The sequence below is a fragment of the Paralichthys olivaceus genome, chromosome 20, assembly GCF_024713975.1.
Source record: "Paralichthys olivaceus isolate ysfri-2021 chromosome 20, ASM2471397v2, whole genome shotgun sequence".
NCBI classification, from domain to species: Eukaryota; Metazoa; Chordata; class Actinopteri; order Pleuronectiformes; family Paralichthyidae; genus Paralichthys; species Paralichthys olivaceus.
The window spans coordinates 14,299,750-14,327,469 of record NC_091112.1 but is presented as its reverse complement, the minus strand read 5'-3'; the positions used below and the strand labels follow the sequence as shown (position 1 = coordinate 14,327,469).

The window sequence follows — 27,720 nt, the reverse complement described above, 5'->3', positions numbered from 1 at the left end:
ACATTTCCTGGATTTGTGCCCTGATCTGAATCCGCACCAAAATGTAATGGGTTTTTCCTTGATAAATTACATATCCTTCCACCCAGTTTAATGGAAATCTGTCAAGTATATTTGTGTAATACTTTTCCAAAAAATGAGCAGACTGTTGAAATTGATTTTACTTGTATAGCTTCATTATCTCAAGGCACTTTACAAAGTAAGGTCAAGACCTTAAATATAAATTGTTTAATAGATCACTATACAGTAGCCTAATGAGTGTTATAAATTAAGATATTTATTATAAATAGTGTTCTGTTAAAATTATCACAGTTGCACAGCCTGTCATATTTCAATGCTCTCCTCGGCCGCTATCACATGCAGAGTACACTGCAAACTATGTTGTGCTCCTCAGCATCTGGTCCACCTGACCTTACTACCACTCTCTGATCTGTCAGTGCGATGTCCCCCTCTGCTGTCCACTTTACTACCCTACATCTTCTGCACATAAAAACCAGGCACTGTATTTATAGATGGACGATGTGATCGCTCCTCAAAATATAAGCCAAAGCGTCGCCACCTGGAGGATGGCTGCAGTAATTGTCATAAATACTACCACCTCCATATAAGTGAATAATGGGACATGGACCAAAAAAAATTCAAACATATTTTTTTCCTTTATTCCAGAAAGTTTGTTTCTAATAAGTTAGTTGATTTAAAAAGACACGTAGTAAAATTTCACAATTGACAGCAGAGACTTACTCGAATGGTCGTGTACTGTGCTGAGTATGTCTCCAAATGTGAAAGATGGCGGCGTTCCTGTCCGGGATATTTTGGCATAGATATAGACACGTCGTGCATATTTACTTACAGTCTGTGGTTTAAACATGTATACTGTGTGGTTAGGTCTACACTGGACAACACCAGAGCGACGTTCAAACAGCAAGTGCAGTTTATAACCAACTGATGCGTTACTGCAGGTCACCTGGTCTCCTTGTCTTTATTCAGAGAAGGCTACTGTATCGAAATAGAGGTTTGAGTCAGCAATTCATCACCTCTATTTCCAGGGTTCGTTTGCACACAATTCACACAGCTCCCATTTTCAGTAGAAATCTTTTTATTTGCAGGATTGCTTTTTCTTTCTTATGTAGACATGTTTAAATGGTGTAGGATACTTCCTATTTTTTTATTTTACATTTATATAAGTTATACTGTAAAGTCAAAATTATATTACAGTGAAACAAAAATGATTTCAACAGCAAGCTATACACATTTACAGTTTAATATGCCCTGTTTTAAACACCATAAGTAAAAAACATACATGGATGGAATACTGAGTCTGTTTTGTCTTTAAGGCAAGAAAAGTCCAAAACAACAAGAAATCATATATGCGTGGAGAGAAAGTATCGTCTTACAGGAGCCATCAAGCTGCACAAAAGATGAGATGGAATATAATAACTTTACTGCTGTGTGTCAATAACACATTGGCATAAATGTTTTAAAAACAAAACATGTATAGATGCAAAAAGACAAACACTGGAATGTTCATATATTTCACCAAGACAAATTAAATAATCTTGCATCTTTAATTCTGAAGCATTTGACTCAGTAATTTTAAGTCGTTTAAGGGCTAATCTTTTCGCTGGATACACTTCTTTTCTTAAAGCAATTAAAAACCAGTCTACACAATGCATACACAGGCACTGCCACACTAGGGACGCCTGCCAATAGGAATATGACTGCATTGATCCACGAAGGGTAAAGTGCTCTAACCAGGGATGGAAACTCCACCTGCAGGAAACAAAGCATTTGAGTTAGTGTATTTAGCATGAAAATGCAAAAGAACACACATTTATTTTGCAATAAGGGAGCATTAGTAGAGATTTTTACAGCGTTTGGGTCCCAGACTAAATAGCTGAGCTCTTCTTGGGCTTGGGTCACCAGGTAGAAAACTAAGATCACCAGGACGATTAGAGGACTGATGAACCTCCATGACACCTGCCAGAAGATGGAAGGCTTACGTCCGGTCATGAACTTGAAATCCTCATTGAACCTGCCACACAGGAGAGTTTTAATTAAAGTTTTGAAATACTTCATGAAATCCTGTTACGCATGACCTCAGTCACTGCCAACATCCGGTTTTACTCAAAAACAGGCACTGCTTGCTGAGGCGATTATTTTTCATTTTACAAACAATATCAACATGTAAAGCAAACACACAAAAAGATGACGTGCTGCAAATATAGTTTGAAAACGATCTAACCTGTCTATGCCGTAGATGTAAACAACAGCTATCATCTCAAACAATCCAGTGGTGAGGAGAGGAACTGATCCGGCAAAACTGTCAAAGAGATTGACCCAGTAAAACCCTGAAGGCTGCGCGAACAGGAGGGTGATGAGGAAGCAGACAACACATATTGTTCCTGAAACACACCGGGACAAACACAACTATGACGTAACTTTAGTAGATGAAAAGCTGAAGAACAGGTTGAGTGGACTTTTAAGACCAGGTTACCTGTCAGAGCTTCATGGGGCCAATTTTTAGGGAACACGTTCAGGTCCTTTAAGGGGACCACCACTCCTTCAATGTTGCCAAACAGGGTTGAGAGGCCCAAGCAGAGCATCATGAGGAAGAGGAGGACAGACCAGATTGGGGAACCAGGCATCTTGGTGATGGCCTCTGTAAACACAATAAAGGCCAGACCTGTTCCCTCCACTCCCTGGACAAACACACATCAGTCACAATGCAGATAAGAGCGAACAACAACTGAGGAACCTGATAGATATTAGAAATGTTACCTCACTAAGAAGCGTCTGTATGTCACAAGTTTTGATGTCCAGTCCAAGGACAATGTCAGGATTGGAGCTGTTGAGGTGATTGAACGCTGCCTCGTAGTTGTCTGTAGTGATGTTGTCCTCAGGAAGATTAAATGCATTTAATAATGTCATGATGTTTCTGAAATCACATACATCACAGTTTAGTAACCCTGCATTTGTTGTCTAGTGAGCATCAAAGGACGTGCATCAGAGATTGACAGGAATGAGATTAGCGTTTGTCACTAACTAGACAGCAGTACTAGACCATTATAAAACTTATTTTGTTATCTTATTCTTGACCAAAGTGGTGCATTGACATTGCTGAACCATTCTACAAGTGTGAATTAAGCACTTCACTTCATGCTGGTGCGTTGACACCCACAATAATAAAATATTTGATCATACATATATATTCATTTGATTAATCAGTATTTTTACAGGTTTGAGATTAATTTACTTAACGTGCCTTGTTAAAAACTTTTTCGTCACTATCAAACATTCAACCTTGATATTAATTGTACTTACCCACTGATACAGTTGTCATATTTCTCAGTGGCCCTGAAGCCGATGATGGTGTAGGTGACCATGGCAGCGTAGACTGAAGTGAAGCCAGTTACCACAGACAGGATCACAGCATCCTGCATGCAGTTGTTGCTTAGGAGAACAGACAAAAGGACTCATCAGGTTTGACAATAGCATCTTTTTATATTAATTGTGAGTTAAATAAGATTTTAATTGCTGTGGTTTTTAAACACAACAGGTCTTCTCAATGTCTCTTACTGAACAGGGTTGTAGCTTGAGAAGGAGATGAGGCCTCCCCATGCCAAACCAAAGGAGTAAAAGACCTGAGCACCTGCATCCAACCAGGTTATTGGTTTCATCAACTCCTCCACCTGCAAAAGTGAGGTATACATAGTGATTTGGCTTTGACCTGTTAGATACAACTGTTTGTCTATCAATATTTGAAACATACTTCTGGTGTGAAGAGGAACTTAATTCCACTCAGGGCTCCTTTAAGAGTCAGTCCTCGGATCAGGAAGATGGCGAGCACTATGTATGGCAGGATGGCAGTGACGTACACTGCCTGAAGTCATGACAAGAAAACATGGAGTAATTGTTCATGGAAATCTGTCTGAAGTATTTTCAGTAATGCAGAATAAATGATTATTTGTTGAACCCTTCCCCAAGACATGAATCTGGGCGCTACGCTCAAAGTGCATAGCCTAAAAATAATGTTTGAAGAAAGTTTAGAAGTTTGGGTTTGTCTATTTTTTTTTCAAAAATAACAATACTAACTTTTTGCCTGACCTAATCTTGGGGGGGATAGGGGAAAAATTAGCTTCAAGCAGTTGTGAGGCAGAGCACGTTGATGTGTTTTGGGGGTGTGGCTGTGACGAATGGCCCTCTGGGAGCGGTTGGGATGTATCGGTTGCATATTTTCGAAGTGTAGCCAGCTCTTGCTTCAGGACTAACAACCTAAGCTTTAATTGTCTAGCTGTATACAGCTGGTATCTGATGGCAACAGCTTGAGAAGCCTGCCTTTATCTATTACCAGCTATCTCTCATCAAACCCATTTAGAATTTCATACCACTGTTATCATAGAATAGAAAGATAAACAGGTTTGTTACAGTAAGTAAGTGAGGTGAGGCTAACGGAACAGTTTCAACCAACCTTGCCAGAAGTGCTAATTCCCCTTATGCAGCAGATAGCGACTATTGACCAGGCAGCTAACAGGCACAGGACTATGGGCCAGTGGATTCCTCCTGATTCATCGATAGAAGCCGAACTATTCAGAGTCACTCGATAAAAGAAGTAATCCACTGTGGAGCTCTCTTGACACTCGGGTACAAATCCTGCAGGGACAAAACAATATACATGCACAATAACGCAATTCAGCCACTTGTGTGTGCATGTGTATTGTAAATGAATGTATATTCAAATACCTGTCCTGTTGTCATTGAGAGGACACTGGGTCCAAGGCAGTGGGCTTTGAAAGGAATTGAAGAGATACCATATGATCCAGGCTATTAAGGTGTTGTAGTACAGTCCAACCAAGAAGGACACCAGCATGGAGGCTATACCTGCAGGACAACATCATTAACTGTCATATAACATTCACCAGGAAGCCAGAGAGCCACTTTAGCTCCAGAGCTTGGTTTACTTACCAATACCAGTCAGATAAGGGTTGATGGCCCTCCACACTCCCACACTGCCTTTCCTCAGACGCTGGCCAATGGCAAACTCCAGCAGCAGGAGCGGCATTCCCTCCAGCACCAGCAGAATGAGGTATGGTATCAGAAAGGCACCTGGAAAACATACATGTATGTCATCGGTGGTTTGATTTGAATTCTTTAAACATTATGTCCATCTATCATTTTAGGCAATTTTTCCATGGGCTTGGTTGCGGTGGCTAGATGTTTGTTGCCCCATATAGCCCTTTCCCCCGAGCGGTGCTTTCCGGCTCCTCCTAGAAGATCCTGAGGAGTTCAGAGTCAAGATGAGATGTATGATCTGAACAGGATGTTCAGATCATATGGAAGGTGCTGAAGACATCCTCATCAAACACCTGTACAACTGGTTCCTTTTGACACAAAGGAGCAGTGGCTCTACTCTAAACTCCTTCTGGATGTTAGAGCTCCTTATCTTATCTCGAACGCTAATCCCACTCACTCTATTAAGAAAACAGTTTTTAAAACAGAAATGTAGATCAAAGAGCAAATCAAAACCGTTCCAGTTTATCTCTCAACCATCTTCCAGTACTATGCCTGCTGCTTTACTGCTTTAGAATTTTCTGAATTTAAATCATGTGACCTGTCTTTGGCCCGAATGTCAAGCCAAAGCTTAGCCATTACCTCAGAGGACCTCATGCTTAAGAATCATTCTGCCATGAATAAGTGATATATCTAACTTCATTTTATTTTTTTTCAGGTGCAAAGGTTAAAGTGAAATAGATAAGTTCACTGTGGATGAGAAAATCACATATGAAAGTTACTACTGGTGCCTGGTTATGTTTAAAATGGGGAAGCGAGATATAAATTACTTAAGCTAGTTACCTTAAATTAGTTTAAGACATATTCAAAGTCCGACTGAGCAATAAAACGCAAATGCTTTGTTGTTTATCAAGTGTTTATCATTCTCTGCTCATATAGAAGTCTATTAACTTTGGAAATAATGATACGACATTTATCGTGATGATTATCAATATGGACTGATAGGAACATTTTTTATCTTGATTTAATTTTTAACCCTATGGCCCAGCTCTGCTCTACTCTACAGAAGTGTATATAATCATAGACTAAAAAACATGTCATTTTAACCTCATTATTTCAACTCAAAGGTTATTTTAATATACAACTTAGAATGTGACTTTTGCTCCTCAAGACATAAAGGGTAATTGTAGACTCTACAGCTGTTTAAGACCGCTGTACTGTAAACTTGCACCTTTCTTTAAAATTATTTTTATCCAAAGTCTGACAAGAACTAAAACAAAGCTGTCTGTGGAAGTCTTAGCATTTTTCCACCACTGATCATTCGACTTCATTGTTGAATCAGACAGCCACAGCATCAGTCTGTCAATCAGTTCTGATTTAGCCTTGACGAGTTGGACTGAACCAACTCAAAGGGTGGACCAAATGTGTTAGATTTTTTTAAATGATGTGTTTGTGTTTATTGAAAGTATTGAAATGCTCATTTGAATTTGCCGCTCTGATATAAACAATTTTTTGAGGGGATCATATGATCACAAGTTTATTCTTATGCAGAAAAAAACTGAGATGGCAAAACCGTAACCTCACTCCCCCTGTTTGTAAAACATCATAAAATGCTAAAAATTCCCATACCTCATGAAAAATAAATGCTTGTTTACCTCAACTATTGACAAATGTATCTTTGAATCATATGACAACTTAATCTCAAACTAATTTAAACGCTGTCTGTCCTTACCTCCTCCATGACTTTGACACAAGTAAGGGAACCTCCACACGTTCCCAAGCCCAATGCAGAAGCCCACACAGGTGAGGATGTACTGGGCTTTGTTGTCCCATTTGGGTCGGTCACTGCCTTCTGCCTCCTCCTTCTCGATCCTGTCCAGATCCTCGTAGTTGGGGATCCGGAGATCCAGCCCTGGGTTAGGTAGCACCAGTCTCATGGCTATCACATGTGCACTGAAGCAGAAAGGCAGTGTCTGCTGCGCTACAGTTATTAGGGGTTGGTGCAGTGTCTGTATAGGTGCACTAAGCGGTGTTTACGGGTTTATGATCTTTTACTTTATTTGAGGCAGAACACAGATTAACCAGTGCTCACACTGGACTTTTATCTTCATACATGGTCCTCCTATACAACCATTGAGTTTAACAGTTAAACATACAATATACTACATTTAGAATCAGAATCAGAATCACTTTTATTGCCAGGTATGTGAACACACACAAGGAATTTGACTCCGGTTTAATGACCAGTTTTCAAAATAGATTAGAATAATATAATATTTGAAGACTGGATGATTTTCCTTTATGAAGAAGAAGTATGCAATTAGCCTATCAATTGAGTCAAAGATTGGAGTCTTATTTTGAAGGGTTACAATAGAAAAACATGTGACTCCTGTTGCCAGGCAAAGATTCATAAAAGCACCAGAATGGCTTATGATATTCCACATGATTTATTTTAATAGCACAGTAACCAAACAGTAACCACTAATTCTGCTCTTTAGTCTGAGCTGGGGAGAAAATAATTAAAAGGTAGTAACTTGGGGCTCTTATGGCAGGATAAGTACATGTGTTATAATATAGATTAAAAACTTTACAGCAGTTACTTACAATTAAAACAAACTTGTAAAAACCAACAAATGAACTAAAAAGCAATGATAACATGAATGTAGTTAGTTTTTGCTTGAAGAGAAAGAAGGTACAGTGGGTCCATTTTTTTTACAAGAATCTGCTCTGACATTGGAGATTATTTACAAAATTTTAAAACAAAATTATAGCTTTAGATATATTTATATATTAAAGGTCCAGTGTGTAAGATTTAGGTGAAAGGGAACTATTGGCAGAAATTTAATGTGGAATAATCCTCATGATGTTTTCACTAGTTCATTTCATCTAAATTGTATGAATTGTAGTGTTTTTCTTTACCCCAGAAAAGAGCCTTTATATTCAAATCTTTATATTTACATCGAGGGGACCCTCTCTACGGAGGCCTCCACGTTTTTTACATTAGTCCAGACTGGACAAACTAAAACACCTTTTGAGTTTTTATGACAATTAAAGGCTACCACAGGTTATTTTTCATGTTTGGAAGGTGAGGGTGAGGTGAGGGGTGTTCAGCTGCAACATGCAACTTCAACACTAGATATCACTAAATTCTACACACTGTACCCTGAAATACAAGGCAAGAGGCAAAGTGGTTTTATAGAGATTATCTTTTCACTAAGTAGCTATGAATAGCTACAGCTAGCAGCAGGTTTAGACAGAACGACTGGAAACATGGAGCTAGCTTGGCTCAACTACTAACAATGATCTTTGATTGTGAGAGCTAAGCCAGCTGCTCTCCTTTGTGTCCAATTTATTCAAGAGCTGTATCAATCAACTCATCTGACTATCAGTAAGCATTTAAATTAGTCTATTTCTCCAAATGTCAAATGTAAAAATCATGACACAATAACAGGAAACTAATATGACAAAAATAATAACATATTAGTTACAAAACAAGTATTTTACAGAAAATGCTGTCAAATGTATGCAGTCTCTAGTCTGCTCTTCTTTCACTGTACATGGCAAGAAAAAAGAAACGCAAAAGGTATAACTGTATATACAAACAATAGAACAACAATCCATTTTCAATTCGCTTTGTTTTTAAATACTTTCAAGCAATTTAAAACTTAATTTTCTCGCTCATTGTCACAGTTTCGGAGACGCTGTTCACTGTCTTCTCACTGTAGTCCTTTTGCTTGCAGCATTTCCTCTGGATGAATTTGAAGATGGCAAATCCTGGGATGGTTAAACTGGGGATTCCAGCCAGGATGAAGATGATGATGTAGATCCAGGATGGAAATGGACGAGGGGCGAGGGTTGGGAATTTCTCCTGCAGGTCAGAGGAAATTATATAATTTCTCTAATAATAATTTACAGCAACTGATCATGTTGAAAATAAATTATTAATGGTAAGCAAGTTGTAGCACATTCCTCTTAATGGACTTCGACCACCATCAATATTACATTTTGATGGTAAAAAACCACACATCTAAAAAGCCTTTAAGCTGCTACTTTTTAAATCAAAAAGCACACTTACCGATTCCTGGTCCCAGACCAAGTAGGTGAGACTCTTGGTAATTTGGGTAACAAAGTAAAACACCAAGATGACGATCATAATGAGTGGGCTTATGAATCTCCATGTCACCTGCCAGAAAATATTGGGCTTGTGGCCAACCATAAACTCAATGTCCTTGTTAAACCTGTGTAGAAGCAATCACAGGGAGATCTCGTGTCAGCTGAGCATGTACAAAACATCCATAAAAGACGGCCTTGTACTTTTATTTGTTACAGTAAATAAAGCAGCCTGTTAGTGAATGTCAAAGAAGTCGACCTTGACTCCACTCTTTGTCTAATCTGACCTTTTGACATGACATAATGCAATCTTTTGACTGTTTTAGTCATAAGTGACATTTTTCCTGTTTAAATACAACACTAGACACAACAACAAAAAAAACAAATTTCGACATTCCTCACCTAGTTCTTGCTACATCACAAAACACACTCTGTACCGTATATGTATGCTAAGATCTCCTGTAACATTATCTCTGTTTCATTGTGTCAATACAATAAATTGGCCCGCTTAATGCATTTATGACTAACAATAACAATAACAACACAATGCTTTGAGATAATGCCAAATGTAGGCAATGTCACCTGTTGAAATTTACCTCAGCTAAGAGGTTATGTTTTTACCCCTGTCCATTTGTTTGTTACTTGGTTGACTTCTCAAAAGGATAATGCAAAAATTGCTGAACCGATTCCCAAGAAGTATAGGTGGAAGGATGGTACATGGGCCAAGGAAGAACCCTTTCAATTTTGGTGAGCATTCTGGACAAAGAGGCAGGAAATGTATTTAATCACTTTCTATAATTACTCTTTTTGTCAGCAGAAATATTCGAAAACTACAAAATTAGTTTCCGACTTGGTGGTGAGGATGGGGTCTAAACCCGAGAACCAATTAACTTTTGGTCTGGATACAGATTAAGTTATTTTTTTAGGTTATCAGACCACTTCAGTTTTTCTCTCACAACTACATAAAGGCCCTAGAGTGTCTAAAAAGTCTTCACCTATGTCAATGTCCAATCTGTAGCCTATCAGTGATCCCTTACTATACAGACTCACCTATCTATGCCGTAGATGTAGACAACAGAGACCATTTCACAGAGCCCAATGACCAGAAGGGGGATAGAGCCTGCAAAGTTGTCAAAAAGGGCTAGCCAGTAGTTTCCAGAGCGTAGAGCAAATATTAGCCCGAAAAGTAAAGAAATTAAGCAAGTCAGACCTGGAAAAAAAAACATAAAACGGTGGTTACTCTATGTATCGATCAGATTTTCTAATCCCACTTGACAAAGTACTATGTCAATTTTAATTGAAAGTATAAGAAAATTACCACAGAAAACTTCTTTGGGCCATGATCGAGGCAACAGTCTAAGGTCCTGAAGAGGGACCACCACTCCCTCAATGTTGCCAAACATAGTCGAGAGGCCGAGGCAGAAGAGCATGATGAAGAAGAGAACCGCCCAGATGGGGGAAAAAGGCATCTTGATGATGGCCTCTGTGAATACGATGAATGCCAATCCAGTTCCTTCCACACCCTGAAAATATTTAAATCAGTCAGAGTCTATTATCATCATTTCTGTGAGACTGAAAAATATATCTGTACCTCTGCTGATGAGGTTATAGTCCTGTTTGGTGCGTCTTGATTGTATTTAAAGGGACTCTGTTGAGTGCCATAAATGGTTTTGATGCTCTCTACTGACCTGACTGAGGAAAACCTGCATGTCACAGTTCTGTATTTCTAATCCTTGAATAACGTCTGGATATGTTTGGTTGAGGTGGATCAAGGCCTCATTGTAGTTGCTGTCTGTGATGCTGTCTTCAGGATAGTTGAAGGCATTCAACAGCTTCAAAATGTTGCTGCAAATAAAGCACAGAGATGAGTTCAGTTTAAAAGAGGCTGTGTTTCTGTGTTTTTCAAGGTTTCCTGCTGGTCAGTTTACGACTCACTCTCCGATGCAGTCATCAAAGTTTTGCGTGGCTCTGAAACCGATGATGGAGTATATAACCGTTGCAGAGTACACCGAGGTGCAGCCGTTGATGATGGAGATGAGTACAGCGTCCTGCTCGCAGTTGTTGCTATGAGAAAATTATGATCGTGTGAGGAGAAGAGCTCAAAAAGATTGTTAACCGTCAGACGATTGTGCACACTAGGCCGTTACTCACTGAACAGAGTTGTAACTGGAGAAAGAGATAAGACCTCCAAAAGCCAAAGAGAAGGAGTAAAAAACCTGGGCCCCTGCATCCAGCCAGGTGGCTGGATTCATTAACTCATTCACCTGAAGGAAAATCAAAATACATACTCTTAGTAAAACTGAGCTGAGATTATTGTGTTATATTATGGCTCTTTTAAACAGTCAGTAAACACTATTTCCTACTGTCCTGGGTAGTGATAATAATTAATATACAAATGTACTGTGCACCACCATTATATCTTTTATCTTTCTGAATTCAAAGTCTAATCTTTCTTGACACTATAAAATCAGGAGAAGAGTTTACAAACAATGACCATAAAAAATGAACTGGATGATAAATCCTAAAGATACTAAATTACATTTTATTAATTTTGAAGTTTATATAAGAACATGAGTCATGTTTACATTGTCAGGGAAATCTAAAAAGCATTTAGATTATAATCATACAAGTATAGATAGGATCGTCACTGAGCTTTCATTTTTAGCTTTTATGATGTGTGATGAGAGTTTATCTCAGACACTTCAATGCATTTGTTTTCAGCCGCTGTGCTTATCTCTGTTTAATCGTACAATTTGTGGATTATTGGAGGGTTGTGGGCCCTTTTTCCACTATGCTAAGCTAACCAGCTGCTGACTGTAGCCAAGTCAATCTCCTATCAATCTTTCATTTGTCTCTTAGTAAGTTAGATAATATCAGTATATTCAAAAAGATTTCATTGTGGTGATTATAGTGGTGGGTGTGTTGGAATCGTGCTCACATCTGGCGTGAAGAGGAACTTGATCCCTTCTAGAGAACCTTTCAGAGTCAGACCTCTGATGAGGAAGATGGTGAGGACCACATAAGGCAGAGTGGACGTGATGTACACAGCCTGACAAATGAGAGAATATCAAAGATAAATATTGGAAAACACTTCAGAATTCACGTTTGGAGGGATCTCCACTACTCAAATGTAATGCGACAGGCAGACCTTTCCGGTGGTCTCAATCCCCCGGATGCAGCAGACATAGAGCAGACTCCAGGCAGCTACCAGGGCCAGCACCATCCACCACTGCAGGCCCCCAGACTCATCGATGGCTTCCGATGTGTTCAGAGTCTCTCTGTACCAGAAATAGTCGACAGTGCTGCTCCGTGCACACTCCTCCACCAGACCTGTTACGGTTAAGAATCAGTTGTCGGCCACCTCCTGATGAAATTTGACCACTGTTTGATATCTTGGTAGATGAATTCATAGCATACCTGTCCTGTTAGCATTGAGGGGACACTGGCTCCAGGGCAGAGGATTTTGGAAGGAGTTGAAGAGATACCACATGATCCAGGCCATGATGGTGTTGTAGTACATACCCACCAAGAAAGAGACGATCAAGGACGCAATACCTGTGATAGATGAAACAGTTAAGTGTTGTGTTCCCTTACTTTTATCAGGACTAAAAGTCTGCTGCAATCCACTATGACCAAGGAAGATACACAAAAGTGCATGTTTTGTTCACTCCTCCTCCTTCACCCTGTTGTTCACATATAAATACTTAAAATTTCAAAAAACAAGATGATGCTGATGAAAATGCCAACAATTGGCTTTTATACACATATAAACAAACAAAGCTGCAACCACAAAGCAAACCATCAGTACAATGAGCAAACAATAAAAGCCAAGAAAAAGAAAAAATAATACTAATAAAATAAACATATTTTAAAACCTTTATCTTCAGTTTTTCATAATATATAAAATTACATCTCTCTCTCTAAGTATTGACAAATTTATCTGAGATGTCATCCATAGATAGAAAGATAGATAGATAGATATATAACTTAATAAAAATAAATAAATAAAAAGTTAACCCTGCATATATAATTTATATATGGGCCTATATATGCTGATATTCATACCACACATTCACACACATATATTATTATTATTATATAATTACGAATGTGTGCATGTCGACAATATTCAACAGACTCTTTAAGTACCATTAACATGAACCTTTCTATTATTTTCTTTTTAAACTCACCAACTCCAGTCAGATAGGGGTTGATTGACCTCCACACTCCTACGCTGCCTTTCCTCAGACGCTGACCGATGGCGAACTCCAGGTGCAGCAGCGGGATTCCTTCCAGAACCAGCAGGATAAGGAACGGGATCATAAACGCTCCTATAGAAGCACAACATTCACGTCATGATAAGTGAACAGTGCGGTGAGTTATTGACTTTACTCAAAGAATTGTTCGTGTAAAGACATACATAAACTGTAATAAACACTGCATGTTTTATTATCTATAAAATAAACAATTCAGCTATTACATTCAATTTTCACTTGGTGTAGACAGAGTTTTTGGAGAGCCCTCCTTATTTACTGAAAATAGGTGATAATTAACATTCAGAGCACATTTTCTGGCAACTCTTTAACCCTTCACGTGTTTTGACAGGCTGAAAACATTCCGTCTCTTTCCCTCTTACCTCCTCCATGACTCTGACACAGGTAAGGGAACCTCCAGACGTTGCCCAGTCCCACACAGAAGCCGACACATGTGAGCAGGTACTGAGCTTTGTTGTCCCATTTGGGCCTGTCACTGCCTTCCGCCTCCTCTTTCTCCATCCTCTCCAGGTCCCCATGAGAGGGGATCCGGGCATCCAGTCCTGGGTTTGGAAGTTTCAACTTCATTGTGGCTTTTTTGTAAACTTCACAAGACTTTAAAACAATGTCACTGAGTTGTTGAGTCGTTGAGTCTTGAGTCTCCCTTTTTGCAAGTAGTTGTCTGGTTATTCTACTTTCTCCAAGAGGCTGTGTCCTCTCTGAAACTCACTGATTGTCTGTTTCTCGCTCAAAGTCTTTCACCCCAACTAAGTCTCCTGGGAGGGGACACTGAGGTATTACCTGTGACCTATGGCACCCAAACCACAGTTATCTGCAGCTCATTACAGTCCGTGTTATATTATCTAATGTCAGCAGGTTTGAAAGGAAAAAGGAGGGACCTTCTTGATAATGGTTAATGCATCACATGAGGTGGCATTTCTCAGACTTCCATCTGAGAGATGAGTTTAGTATTCATGAGTTTGAAAAGGAAAACAGTGGAGTTAATGAAAAGGAGTTAAAAGTATAATGAGGAGGAGCACTGTGTTGGGTGTAACGGCTAATAAGCATCTGAGATATTAACTGACTGACTGGATGAAAAGTTTCTTTTGCAGAGAGCACATTGTTCTTCAGAGCTTATCTTAGCTATCAGGACACGCCTTACCCAGGCCTTGAAAAAGACGATTGTTTTATTGCATAAGGATGCATGAACATGTAATTTTAGTCTGCGCAATCAGTCCACATTATATCTAATTTAAAATCTAAATGATGACAGTAATCGTTAAAATGTCCCAGAGCAACAGAGGCAATTTTCAGTTTGTGTTTCTATCAAAACATTTCTTCTGCTGTATAATTGTTAAACAATTCAGAGCTCTTATAAATGATCTCCTTTGTTGTCCAACTGTTAACCAAAGAATGTCTACTATAAAATGTGGCAGGTGTACTGAGGGATTGACTGTACCTGGATTAAATGTTTAAATCTCAAATATAAATAGAATTTAAACAAGAGATTGTTTTAAAAACTACATAAATAAAAAATTCCCTTTGTTCTCATTCAACACTAAACATAAGTACAGTACAGTAAAATTAAATGAATTCCATCCACCTCACAAATGTAATCATATATGCTATGGTTGCCTAAACAGGCATAAATAGTTTGTAAAGTAAAAAAAATGGACTAAATAGATAAATATGTAAAAACTGATATTGTGATATTAATGAATGTAGTTGGAAATGCAGTATTGTTACGTTCCAAATCTGTAATGTAAAATGCAAACACTCAAACACAGAGATAAGTTGTAATAAATACATTTATCTCATTGTCACATCATCTAATAGATCTTGTCCTTTACGCCACACCACAATTATATTGCAACACATGTGAGTCTGTAAAAATGGTATATAAAATAAGTGTTACACAATGCGTGTTTTTACCGTGCTAATAAGTTATCACTAAAACAAAATGGAGATATAAAGATAACATTTAAAATAATAAATAATACTGTGTCGATCCAATTTATAGGAAAATAAATAGTCAGTATTTTGCACAGCAGTAGTTTTTTAAGTCAAGTCAGGGTCATTTATTACACGTTAAAAACAAATGGAGTTGATCCAAAGGGCTTCACAATCATGGCAAAGGAAAAGAAATACTACAACGCAAAAAAACAATCGATTGAGCAATGATATCAAAGAAAATTTAAATAGAAGCCACAGAAGATAAAAATGAATAAAATGAAAACAATGACAGCAATTAACAGGATCACATGAGACAGAAGCTGAATTTGAATTTTATCTCCTTAAATCCAAAGCAACACAAAAACAACAATAAATGTCATCAGGCTCTTCCTTAGTCCAGAAATACTTTTACTGTCAGTAGATCGTCCTGCGTGTCATTTACCTGTGATCGCCTCTTTATGGCCCTACTTAGGAAAGATCTGTAGGTCCTGCAAAACAACCACAACCACATTTCCGAACATAGTGGAAAGCAGGGGAGCATTGCCAAAAAGAAGGAAAGATGAGAGTGGAGAAAGAGGCACATTTGTGATGGTCTATGAATACAAAAAAATGAAAAATCTGTTCCGTTCCTCCCTACAGAATAAGGAATAAAAGGAATAAAAAAACATTTCAGAAATGATGATAAAGCCTCCAAAGTCCATCGCACATTACTGAGAGAACTCCTCAGGCTGCATGTGTTGAGGTGCAGCCCTTGAATGAACTCATACTGCTCTGTTTAGACCCCCTCATCTGTAGATCAAATATATTGAGCAACATCACAATGATACTGAAACGGGAATTAGACAGAATGATAAAAACAGGAAATATTATACAGGCTGATACATGACCGTGTGAGCAGTTGATTATACGTTATCATAAAAAAACAACTGCCAACTTTATTCTGTTTATCTCCACTGATAAGATAAGGTGCCATGTTGTTTCTACTGTGACCCAAAGCAGGGCAAACTGAACAGAGACCCAGAGATCAGAGACTCCTACGTCCAACCATGTTGATGGGTCCCCAGCTCATCTAGCTAGAAATCAGCCACATCATCATCATCATCATCATCATGGTGAATGATAACTTTAATTCTAATCAGGAAGAGGGTGGAACATTGGGGAAAAGAAAAAAATCATTCAATTTGTTTCACTTTATAATAAAATCTTCAAATGATTTATAATTTTAATAGATTTCTTTTAAAAAAACAGCCACAACATTTGAAAGCAACTGCAGCTGACCAAAGTGCTGTAGCTATAAAATAATAAAATAAAAAAGACGAGCAAAAAGTAAAATAAGAAATTCTATGATGTGGATACAAACAACTTAATGAGTTTTAATTATGTCAACAGAAAAGGAGCACTTAATTGTAAATGGTAGAATAAGCAAATCAATGAATGACTACAGTGATAAACAAAAGGACACAAAGGTACCTCTATCCTCAGGAGCCCTTTTCTCTACAATCAGAAAGTACACTATCAACTTTAAAGCACCTGTACTGGTTGTTCACAGTAGCGCTGCGCTTGTTCTTGACACTGGACCTGCAGAGAGGGGAAATGCAATAATTAGCCACGACTGTAAAAGATTAAACTTTAATTGAAGATATAGAAGAAACCGTGACGTACCTGTGAGAGTACTATTTACTGGCTCCGTGGCTGTGGGCTTTGAAATGAGTTAAAGTATACCCACCTTTCATAGACAGTCGTGAATGGAAACCACATGCGCCATGAAAATTTCTCATGAAACACACAACAGAGTTAAAGTAAAGAAAGTAGAAGCACTCGGTAGAGGGCATATGTCCCCAAAAGTCACATTTAAATTTGCGAGTTCAGGATTATTATTTTGATTTTTACACACTTTTAAATAATAGTCCCCTAAAAGTGTCTGAATTTTCTTTATCAAGATCATTGAATCAATGAAAATGTTGAAAAACACCCTCGCAATGTTGAAGAAAGTGAAGAAGATCTGCCTCCTGATCCAGATCTGCACCGAAATGTAATGAGTTCTCCCCTGACCCATGTCTCATCCTTCCACCAAGTGCTGTGGAATTTAGTCAGGTGCTTTTTATGCAAACTCAGGTAAAATCATTACCTCCTTGGTGAAGGGTCATTAAAGAAAACTCAATGTTATGCAATATTTTCATTTCTCTGATTGTGAATTCCCAGCTACCACAGACCCTCCGTTATGAGCAGGGTAAGAAAAAGGATCAACATTTCTGATTATTAGAAGTTTAAATGTTTTATACACCATTTATTATTCCTATCATATCAATGTATTTAATTATTTCCCTGGTTCATACAGTTATTAAATAAAACTTTGTGTTGAAACAGTTACACCCACAGTATAATTGCCGTTAACAAAAAAAGCTTTTACTGTCTTCATTATCATGCATGACGATGGAGGTGAGGCAGGCTCATGGTTGAAAGTTCACTCTGCTGTAAGAACATTTTTTTCAGATAGTGAGATCACAATCATCTGTATCCTATGGATGTATCCTATTCAAGATTTCCTTATGAATAGTCCTTTTAAAACAGGGAGAGACACGTGTGCATGTTGTTATTGTCGGCACCAAGGGGCTGCAGTCAAAGTCAATTTCCGACTCTCCTATCACAGTAGTAACATGAGCTAAACGTTAACCACAGGAGATCATATACACAGACGGCTCCTGCTTTACCTTGACACCGATGCCACACATATTTTTTGGAAATCAGATTTCCACTTCCCTGAGCTGGCCCCATTTGTAATAGACTTTGTATTTATGTAAACCGTCTTGTCATCTTAAGTCTGATTTACAGGAAGCTGTATAATGTGTTCTGTCGGAGGAAACTTTGCACCTTAACAAATCAGTAACTCATTTATATTCAATTATGAAAGAATCTCAAATTAAATCATGAAATAATAAAAAAAGAACAAGTCAAGCAGAAAGGAGCTTCGATTGCTTATGAGATCAAAGTAAAAATGTCTGTAAAGTGAAAATCTGCTCTGTTGATCCACAGATATCTGTGTCTGTGATTGTGAGCGACTTTGTGTTTTTGATGTTTTAATTTCTGCCAGTTGTGATCTTTTATCAGCCTGCTTGGCACCGATGGTTAATGATACTCTTGCTCACAACTTGGTATCCCATAAAACCAGAAGAGCACTTGGCGAGCCGTACCTCCGCCAAGGCTGACAATTTATCACCTTATTGCATCATTTAAATCCAGATAACTATCTAGATCTGCACCAAATGTAACCTTTTAACAGATTTGAGTTCTCTACATAAATCTTTTCATTTCCCATAAAGATCTCTGCATTATTTCTTGAGAAATTCAGAAAACTGATTTACCCCCTTCATCAAATCTGCTCCAAAAGTCAGTGGGTTCTTCCTTGACTCATACTCCACCTCATTTCAAGAAAAGTGGTTCAGTAGTTTTCGTGTAATGCTGCTAATATACAGCAGTGAAAACCTCATTTGGAGAAGTTAACAAGTACATAATATTATATATCAAACACTCAAAGGGGGATTTATAGGACGATAAATATTCATATCTACTTCATGGGGTGCCATTCAATTCTGTACAGGTATTCATGGTCTCCAGAGGATGAATTCTGTGTCTGACTTCCTATATCTCCACCAACAGGTTGACTTTTCTTATCTTATTTCTTTTTTATGTACTGATAAAAACTGAGTTATATGCCGAGTGCCAAATATATGCTGGGTTGTCTGATAAGCTGCAGGCGACACCCAAGCACAAGGTCATGTTTGTGTTTACACAGATCTGCTCCTGAGCCAGTGTCGTTGTTCAGCCAGAACATCGTCCAGGCTTCTTGGGAGATTCTCAGTGTTGCTAGTTCGAGCGCAAACTCATTTCATTGACCACCTCCACAGCACAAAGTGGGTTTCACCATTCTAAAATCCCTGCTAATGATTAAGAGGATGTGTCCAGATGTTTGTGTATGGGGGAGAATTTCAACCATGCAAGTACAAAGTGCACCTATTTATGCAAAGTCATATACTTTATTAACCAAGTTCCAATCTGCCTTCAAGCTACATGTGTGCATTCTTTGAATCAAGTGATATATTAACCTTTAATCACGTGATGTGACCCTCCCCCTCAGACAAACATCACATGGATTGAATCTATAATTACAAACCCGACAGTCAATAAAATCTTGTGTTTTTATTTCACCGAGAAAGTTACCACAGACCAACTACTTACCTACTCTAATGTATTTATTAAAGTTTTCATTCATGAGTTACAACACATGGCAACATTTCAAATGAATAAAACCCAATGGAGCTGCACAATAAATCAGTCAATAGTATCCTAATAAATGTCATAAATAAATAAATGTCAATGTCAGCATTGTTTATTTATTGATTGTTAAATTCTACTTGTGAAATGTTGACAACAGAAAGTGAAGAGATAGATACACAGATATACACCCGTAATGAAAGGACAGACCATAATGCAGTTATGTGTATGACAGTGTAATGATGAAATAAGGGTTCCTGTAGAAGAGGTGAAATAATAAGTAAACAGTAAAACAACAAAATTATTATTTATTCCAAGTTCAAAGACTGATTTTTGCTCCAGAGTAAAGTTTGTGGTTTTAAACTCTACTTTAAACTTTATGAGCAGATGATGGGAAACACTTGATACACAGCAAAAATGTTCATTTCATTTTCATCAATAATGTTTTTTTTTCTCCTCACTGTGCTTGGACAATGTGTAAGGATTATCTCTCTCTTTCTCTATATATAGAACTATATAGACCTATATATACAGATAGATAGATAGATATTGAAGCCTTGTTGTATTGTTACTGATTAAACTTATATTGCCATAATTATTAACGTTGTTTGAAATCTAAAATTATCAACAGAGCTCCATTTGCCTGAAAAAAAGTCTACAGCATCCTGTTCAGATAAGGGTGAATGGTATATGGTGCACTTCCTATAAAGCCCATAGTGCCCTGTGAGTCATGTTTAAAGGTTGCTATGGAAGCTGCTCACTAAAGTAACCTCAGCTGTACCTCCTGGCTGCAGGGAGAGCAGCAGCACAGTGTCTGAATATATGAAGCCACTGCAACTGCACACGTCATTCTGCACCCTCACACGTGTGGTTGTCTGATAGACAAGATAGGACACATACAGCACACAGTGAATCTAACGTTCGGTGCTAAGGTCTTGAATTTGACTTGATATTATTCAGTGTACCTATATCCATACATATATCAGAGTATATACATGTGAGTTTGCTGTATCTGTATATGCATGTGTGTATTTACATGTGTCATGTGTTTATACACTGTATATGAATGGATACGATCTGTTAAAGTATGCCTGCACTGAATTATCATCTTCTAATCATCATTTTATTTAATGTTTAGAATATGTAAACTGTAAATATGGTATATATTGCAAATGTCCATTTTTTTTGTTATGTGATTAAGGGTTGTCATAATAATTACCTCGGCCACTGACATTATCAGTTTTTGACTTTTAAGTGTCCATTAGCATGATAAGTAAAGTTTAGTAATGTATTAGTTATATATTAATTAACATCAGGATCAGGACCTGGTTTCTTTACAGCTGGTCATCTGGTAATTCAATAAGAGAGCATGCAGGGAGCGCTTGTCAGGTATGTGAGGAAACGTTTGCATGTTAAGCCTCATGGTTGTCACTGTTGAACTGCATGTGTCTCCTCACTCATTAGTGGTGATAGTCAGCAGCTATCTGCCCTCCAGTGGTAACAAACAGACACTCCCCACTGACTCCCCCCATGGATTTAACTACACAACAGCTTTTACTCACACAAACAAGTGAGGTTTGCAGGTGCACAGACGAAGGGTGGAAATAAGTGGTAAACAGTTAATGGAATGCATTTTTACTGTGAAGGGCTTTGAAATTGGTCTCTCATTCTCCCATTCACACATTGAAGGCAGCATGGGGCTCCAGGGTTTCTGTGTCTTGTCCACATGTGGGGAATGAACTGTGATTACGCACCGGTGTGATAAAGATTGTGTAGAGATTGTGAACAACTATAGAGCTGTGGGACGCAATTATTTAGCTCTGTTTTCTCTAAACCATATTGATGATCTTTTGACCTCACAATGACATAATTCAGTTATATCTCTCTCAGACTAGTATCTTGTTTAGATTGACACAAGTGAATTAGCTTCTCAGACCAGTAACTGACTAAATATTCAAGTATACTCCTACAAATATAGTAATATAACAATTGTCCCTATAGTATGAATAAGTAAAATATGTGTGTAATATAATGGTAATAATAATAATATTATCTAATTACATAGTTGTTTTTTTACTACAGAAAATGGTTCCAAATTGGTCGACATTGTAGTTAATGTGGTACAAACATAAATACTGTACCTGCAATTACAAGTTTTGTCCACAAGAGGTCAGTATAGGTCAGGAATCTGCTTTAACTTGTTGCAGATAGTATTTGTCTCTGTATTACTCTGATCAAAAAGTAAAGTGTGTGTGTTTGAATGGTGTGTGAAGTAATAGCACACTTGTTTTTATTACATATGTCACCTTTTTATCGCAATAGTCTATTTTTTATTAATGTCTCCACAGAATTCATAAGACAATTATTCTCTTTATAAATATAAGTTATATACTCTGCTGCTCTATGATCTCATGATTCTGCCTGTATGTTGGCACCTTCGCTTATTAATGTTGATGTTTGTTCCTGGAAATAAATGTAGGCTGTTATAGGATTAGTTTCATATGGGAAGCCAGTGCTATAAGCCGGGCACAGATATGTGAGGGGAGGGGGAGGCAGAGATGAGGCAGAGGGGTAAATGGATACGGGATGGGGGAGTGTGGGGGAGTGTGGGGGAGGATTTAGTGGGACTCAGACAGCAGACTGTCCCAAGCTGCGCTGATCCTTCACTCTCCGGCACAGAGCTGCAGTCAGTCCGCCCGCTGCTGCTGCTGCTGCCTCCTCCCGTTTATCACCACCGGCCACCTGCCTCTCCGAGAATAACACAGCGGCACCAGAGAGCCGGGACGACAGTCACAGTGAGGAGGCGAAACCAACCACCACCGGCTCCCTGTGCCACCATCCTCCACCCGTCCACCACCTCCAGTGTCCCGCAGGAGGGAGGGAGCAGGCTGCGCACAGGGCGCGCACACACACACACACACACACTTGGCGACCCGGGTTTGTTGTCGTTACCAGGGGGGGGAGAGAGGAGAGGGGAGAGGTCCAGGAGCGCGCAGCGGGTTCAGCTGCTCCGGCTCTGCGTCGCCACAGTTGCATGGATGCACCATGGCCACGCTTGTGTGCAGGGTTCAGTTTTTAGACGACACCGATCCGTTCAACAGCACCAACTTCCCCGAGCCGACCAGACCTCCGCTGTACACCTTCAGGGAGGACATCCCCCTCATCAACCAGTTAGCAGGGGTCCACCGGCTCCTCAGAGCCCCGCACAAGGTAGGACCTGTCCCACCACTCACCTCTGTTCCCTCAAATACTCAATTCACTTCAGTTTTATTTGGAAATCACTTTACATATGGTCGAGACCTTAAATTAAAAAGACACTCCCTCATTAACTGGAAGAAACTTCTACTCAGTGTGTACCTGCCTGGTTGGGGTGAGAGGAGAAGGAACATGACATATATATATAGATAATACTCATTTTAATATCTCATCAGAAAACCACACAACATCTCTAAAATCCCAAAGGAAGATTTGTCATTTTAATAGAAACATATATCTTTGGGTTCCAATTTCTGTCAATGCACTGGTTCAATCTGAGTTTGCTTTGCCATCTTCAAGGTTGCTGTTTTCACTCCGAGCCTCCTCCAAATAAACTTCCATACCCGCCATTCACAGGCTATTTTGAGAACTCGTGCGAGCACAAGTGACTCTGGCTCTGCACTGACACAAGGCTGCAAATGTTTGCCTCAAATCCCACACTGACATCAAACATGACTTGTTTCAGACCAAATATCCTCATTTAATCCCACGCTGGCAGTGGCACACATTTGCCTTGCTGAGATGCCATTGAGCCTGGAGGCTAACCTTTGACCCCTGCCATTGAATGGAAAATCATCCCATGTTTATTGTTGTATTGTTTTGCTCCCTGCTTTGCATGTTACTGTGACAGGTGGTAGCAAAGGCATTACTGCAACTATATCCTGCGTCGCCTCACTGTTCCCACAGGTGACGATCGTAAAAGCCCAGGACTTAAAATATGCTCCTGTATAGCAGATGATTTAAAGTGTCAAGTGATGATGATGGATGTGGGAAAGGAAGAGATATTTAGAAACTTTTCAAAACAGTCATTACAAAGTGCATGGAGGATAAATAAAACCAAGAATACAAAACATCAAAAACAAGAAGCAAACTAATACAATATAGTATGTAAACAGCAGATCATATAATACTAAATCTAAAATCAAAGATGGCAAATCATTACACAAAATCTAAGCATTCATTTCATTTTAGTTTCATTTAATGAAAAACTTTATCTATGAAATCTTCATTGCTGATAAACCAGGTAGGATGTACACAAAGTTTTGTAACGTCACTCTGCGCCATATACTGTTTATAAAAAGCTCTGCACACACTGTCGAGCACACAAACAATAAAAAGTGACTGTATCTATCTGATAAGTAACAGCAAAACAACAACAACAAGTAAATGTCATTCGGTAAAAGTATTTTTTTAAGGGATGATTTATTAAAAAAAAAAGAAGCGACCACACATTCCTCCCAGACGAGACTGCGTCAGACACACAAACATACAAACACGCCCACAGAGGCCTTACAAGCAGAACAGATACTGCATGTGACCGTATCTTTTCTCCTTCAAGCTGGAAATGTAGACTTTTTAACGCAGTTGAAAGAAGGAGCGAGACAGAGAGACAGAGAGAGTTCAGCTGCTGGCACAGAGCTCTGACAGCAAACCAGTGTTCAACAGCAGAGTGGTTTTCCAGATCGAGTCAAGTCTCTCGCTGCCCCATCTTTTAAAAGCCACAAAACAAATGAAAAATGGCCCGCAGCACAGAAAAGCTTATGATTACAACCTATACAAGGACAGATGGCACAGCTTGTGTTCCTGTTTGTAATTTTGTCCACATCAGGAGGAGCGACTGTGCGCAATGGCAACAGGATATTGGTCTTAGATTATAGGGATGAAAGTCAACTGTTTGCAAATTTGCCCAGCGGACTGTCCAGATCTAAATGATGGTGCTTAAAAGACTTGAGTGTCATTATGTTATTGGAAAATATCAAAAGTGCTCGGTTTTCGGTCATATGCCTTGATTATTTTGAGATAGTGATTCTCTGTCTCTTTTGTCTTAACCTTCTGCGCTGTCCTCTGAGAAAGATGCCTACTGTATTATTATGTTCCGATGGTGGAACTCTGTGTATGGCTGCACGTAAAGTATAGGTCACTTGTCCCAGAATTCCTGTGGCCAGGGCCCTGGATCCCTGCGACACTTTGTTCTCCTCACTTTTGGGTGCTGTGGTTTTCCTGACCTCTTCCTCTCTGTCCTCCTCTTCCACCTCTCTTGACCATGCACACACACACACACACACACACACACACACACACACACACACACATACACGCACACACACACACACAAGGTTAGGCTGTGTTGCCAAGGCTAAATCAGTTCGCATGGGATGTGTCATTTTGTCCAAACTCTCTAAACAAAGCAGTTGCCTTTGGATTCCCATAGAAGAGATAATCATTTTTCTCTTTAAGCTTTTAAGAAATGAACCTATACACAAAACTCAGATGTAGACATAATTTTGATAACAATTGACAATATCGTTCCAACCTACCAATTTTACAAACTTTTGTCTGTCTGTATTTAGAACACATTTCTCAGGAACCATTCATCTAATCGCCTTCACCCCTGATATGTGTATTCTTTATGGCCCGAGGAAGTGCAGAGTCACATTTGGTGCGATTTGGACACGTGATACATTCAATATTAATACAAGTTTAATAAACAGGTGAACAGTGCTCTGTCGTCTACCTTCAGTCTGTGAACTGAGTTGAACATATCTTCTTCTATGTGCTCTGGTAAACAACAGCAGCGACCAGTATGTCTGACCCGGCTGATCATTTTGATAATCTGATTTTTATTTCACCACATCAACCTGACAGAGACAGAGCCAGGGGTGCTGATCATCAAGTTACATTACAGTTTTTAAGGGGGGGAATAGTTGTGTAATGTATGAAAAAATACGAGCAGTAAATCATTCACACTTAAAGATAAGCCACCCATGTGAACAATAATAAAGCAAATTCAGTTTCATTTTATGAAAAACATTTACTATAAGATCTCCTCTACAGATAAACCAGGTAGGATGGAGTTTTCTAACTTCTTTCTGCACCACAGACCGTTGACTCACTAATGAGAAGTAATAATTCTGAAGTAGCTCTGGATCATCAACACAGGACAAGAGAACAACCCATTCAAAACAGGCATATCAAACTAAGAATCTTCATCTACCTTTGTAGAAAAGTTATCTTTTGGAACGTAAACGTACATTTTTTGGTTTCCTCTTTGTCACTGTCCTTGTACAAAAAGAGACCTAGAAATGTTCTCTTGTTTAAACATTTGATTTGCAATGAAGGGTCTTGAAGATTAGGTTATTCATCTGTATTTGTAGCGTATATCCTTCACTCCCAGTATTTTATTTCTGTTATAGTAATATGTGTAAACTTTTCTCTTTACTACTAATGCATAACATGGATTGAAGATTGTAATATTTGGGTGTGGTTCTCATATAAGCCATTACCGGTTTCCACCACACCCCACAGGCATTTCAACATTTCATCTATGTATTTTGTGATTGTGTTGTGTGAACTAAATTAAACTAAACTTAACTAAACTAAAAAAAATTAATCTCAACAAAGCTTGGACACCAAGCCTCAAAATGATAAATGAAAACTCCCACTCCCCCTCAGAAAACACAACAAAGCCCAGACTCCACAGCTTAGCTTTTATTTCATTACCAAAGGGTTTCCATTAAAGCAACACTGGGAGATTTAATGGCTGTGTTTAACACGCCCTCCCCCACACTCTTCAAAGAGCCTGATCCTCCTCCAGCTCGGATCCCGACACACAAAAAAAGTTCTTAAAATCTCATCATCCACGTTACGTAAGGGCATCGTTAACTGTCGACCCACTGTGATCGCCAGCAGGCTCGGTGTTGTTTTAACGTAGAGGTAATTACTCCCCCTCACCATCCCTTTTTTTTCCTCCCTTTGCTTTGCTCTTCTGGGAGAAGTTGATTAAATGATTGTAAAGTATACGAGCCACTCAAGTGTTTGCCTTGCCCGTCCCGGAGACTTGAGTGTGAAGGGTTTGCGGTTCCTCCTGGAGCCGCCGCCGTCCCGGCTTTGCGCAGCATGATCTGTTTTGTTATGTTACTACTACTATTACCCAATCAAAGTGACACCCTTTGCAGGGGGAGCTGTTTACATATTGAGTTTCAAAGTGGTCCTGGATCACCTCTTATTTATATGATTGAGTAATAGGCAAAGATAAAGTGGAGCAGCAAAAAGAGGAGGAGGAGGTAGTAGAGGGTGGGTCTGTTTTGGGTGAGAATGAGGGGAGAGATAAATCCACTAACGCGCTAAAAGGATGAGGGACACAGTGACATATGGGTGGAATACTGATGAAAACGCTGAATAATACTGACAGATTGGGCACAGGAAATGTTTTTGTCTTATTCCTACAGTAAAAATCAGGGGAAGTGGGACAAGGCGTGATTAACACAACCCACTGTCCCCACCCGGCCTTTTCAAACCTCAATCTGAGATTTACCAAATCTCACATGCTGTGTTGGCGAGAGAACATTGATAACAGTGACGTTGCACCTGGGTTAGGGTTAGACTACAGATACGTCCAATACTTTTGGTCCAGAATGAAATTTCATTGTCAGGGGATTTGCCTTGTGTTTTTTTATTTTATTTGTTTGTGTGAAACGTGTCAATAGCTAATATATAGATTGCCACGAAATCTGATGTACACATTTGTGTCCCCCTCCACAGGCTAACTTTTCACACTGTGCTACAATGTCAACTTGTACCAATGTCTTATGTTACCCAGTAGATCGATACCTCTGCCAAGGCCCAACAGTCCCCAGATGAAACCACATTAAAATTCACCAGATCTGGAGTTTTATTTGGATCTGCACCAAAATGTAAACACTTTATCGATATCATTCCTTTAAACATCATCAGCAATAGATCCATAAATTCTTCTATGAGAAATCAATGGAAATGTTGAAAAAACAATCATGGATCCACATCTTGAGCCGAATCTGCTACAAAATTTAACAGGTTCTTCCCCGACCCATACCGCATCCTTGTACCAAGTTTC

The 27,720-nt window shown here is 38.9% G+C and overlaps 3 protein-coding genes across 6 annotated transcripts in view; 1 reads left to right on the top strand and 2 right to left on the bottom strand.

Moving 5' to 3' along the window:
• Nucleotides 1–639: 639 nt before the first annotated feature.
• LOC109631588 (sodium-dependent neutral amino acid transporter B(0)AT1-like) lies at nucleotides 640–7,022 on the bottom strand. The gene is made up of 12 exons (XM_069516647.1): nucleotides 6,737–7,022; nucleotides 4,960–5,100; nucleotides 4,738–4,875; nucleotides 4,466–4,647; nucleotides 3,767–3,877; nucleotides 3,574–3,686; nucleotides 3,319–3,447; nucleotides 2,776–2,932; nucleotides 2,492–2,696; nucleotides 2,240–2,399; nucleotides 1,867–2,029; nucleotides 640–1,767 (listed from the first exon to the last, which is right to left on the bottom strand). The coding sequence occupies exons 1-12, from the start codon at nucleotides 6,939–6,941 to the stop codon at nucleotides 1,600–1,602; spliced, it is 1,872 nt and encodes a 623-aa protein (XP_069372748.1). The 5' UTR covers nucleotides 6,942–7,022; the 3' UTR covers nucleotides 640–1,599.
• Nucleotides 7,023–7,435: 413 nt separating this feature from the next.
• LOC109631634 (sodium-dependent neutral amino acid transporter B(0)AT1-like) lies at nucleotides 7,436–14,228 on the bottom strand. The gene is made up of 12 exons (XM_020090493.2): nucleotides 13,751–14,228; nucleotides 13,305–13,445; nucleotides 12,532–12,669; nucleotides 12,263–12,444; nucleotides 12,053–12,163; nucleotides 11,266–11,378; nucleotides 11,050–11,178; nucleotides 10,803–10,959; nucleotides 10,433–10,637; nucleotides 10,165–10,324; nucleotides 9,080–9,242; nucleotides 7,436–8,872 (listed from the first exon to the last, which is right to left on the bottom strand). Exons 1-12 carry the CDS (start codon nucleotides 13,953–13,955, stop codon nucleotides 8,663–8,665), a joined length of 1,914 nt encoding a protein of 637 aa, XP_019946052.2. The 5' UTR covers nucleotides 13,956–14,228; the 3' UTR covers nucleotides 7,436–8,662.
• Nucleotides 14,229–22,217: 7,989 nt separating this feature from the next.
• fhod3a (formin homology 2 domain containing 3a) overlaps nucleotides 22,218–27,720 on the top strand; it is a 54,405-nt gene continuing 48,902 nt past the window's right edge. For 2 of the 4 annotated variants that reach the window (XM_069516391.1, XM_069516390.1), the window contains exon 1: nucleotides 22,218–22,802. In XM_069516391.1, coding sequence (XP_069372492.1) covers nucleotides 22,638–22,802 — 165 coding nt within the window. In that variant the 5' untranslated portion in view covers nucleotides 22,218–22,637. The remainder of the gene's footprint in view (nucleotides 22,803–27,720) is intronic. The other 2 variants (XM_020090693.2, XM_020090694.2) reach the window with 2 other exon arrangements.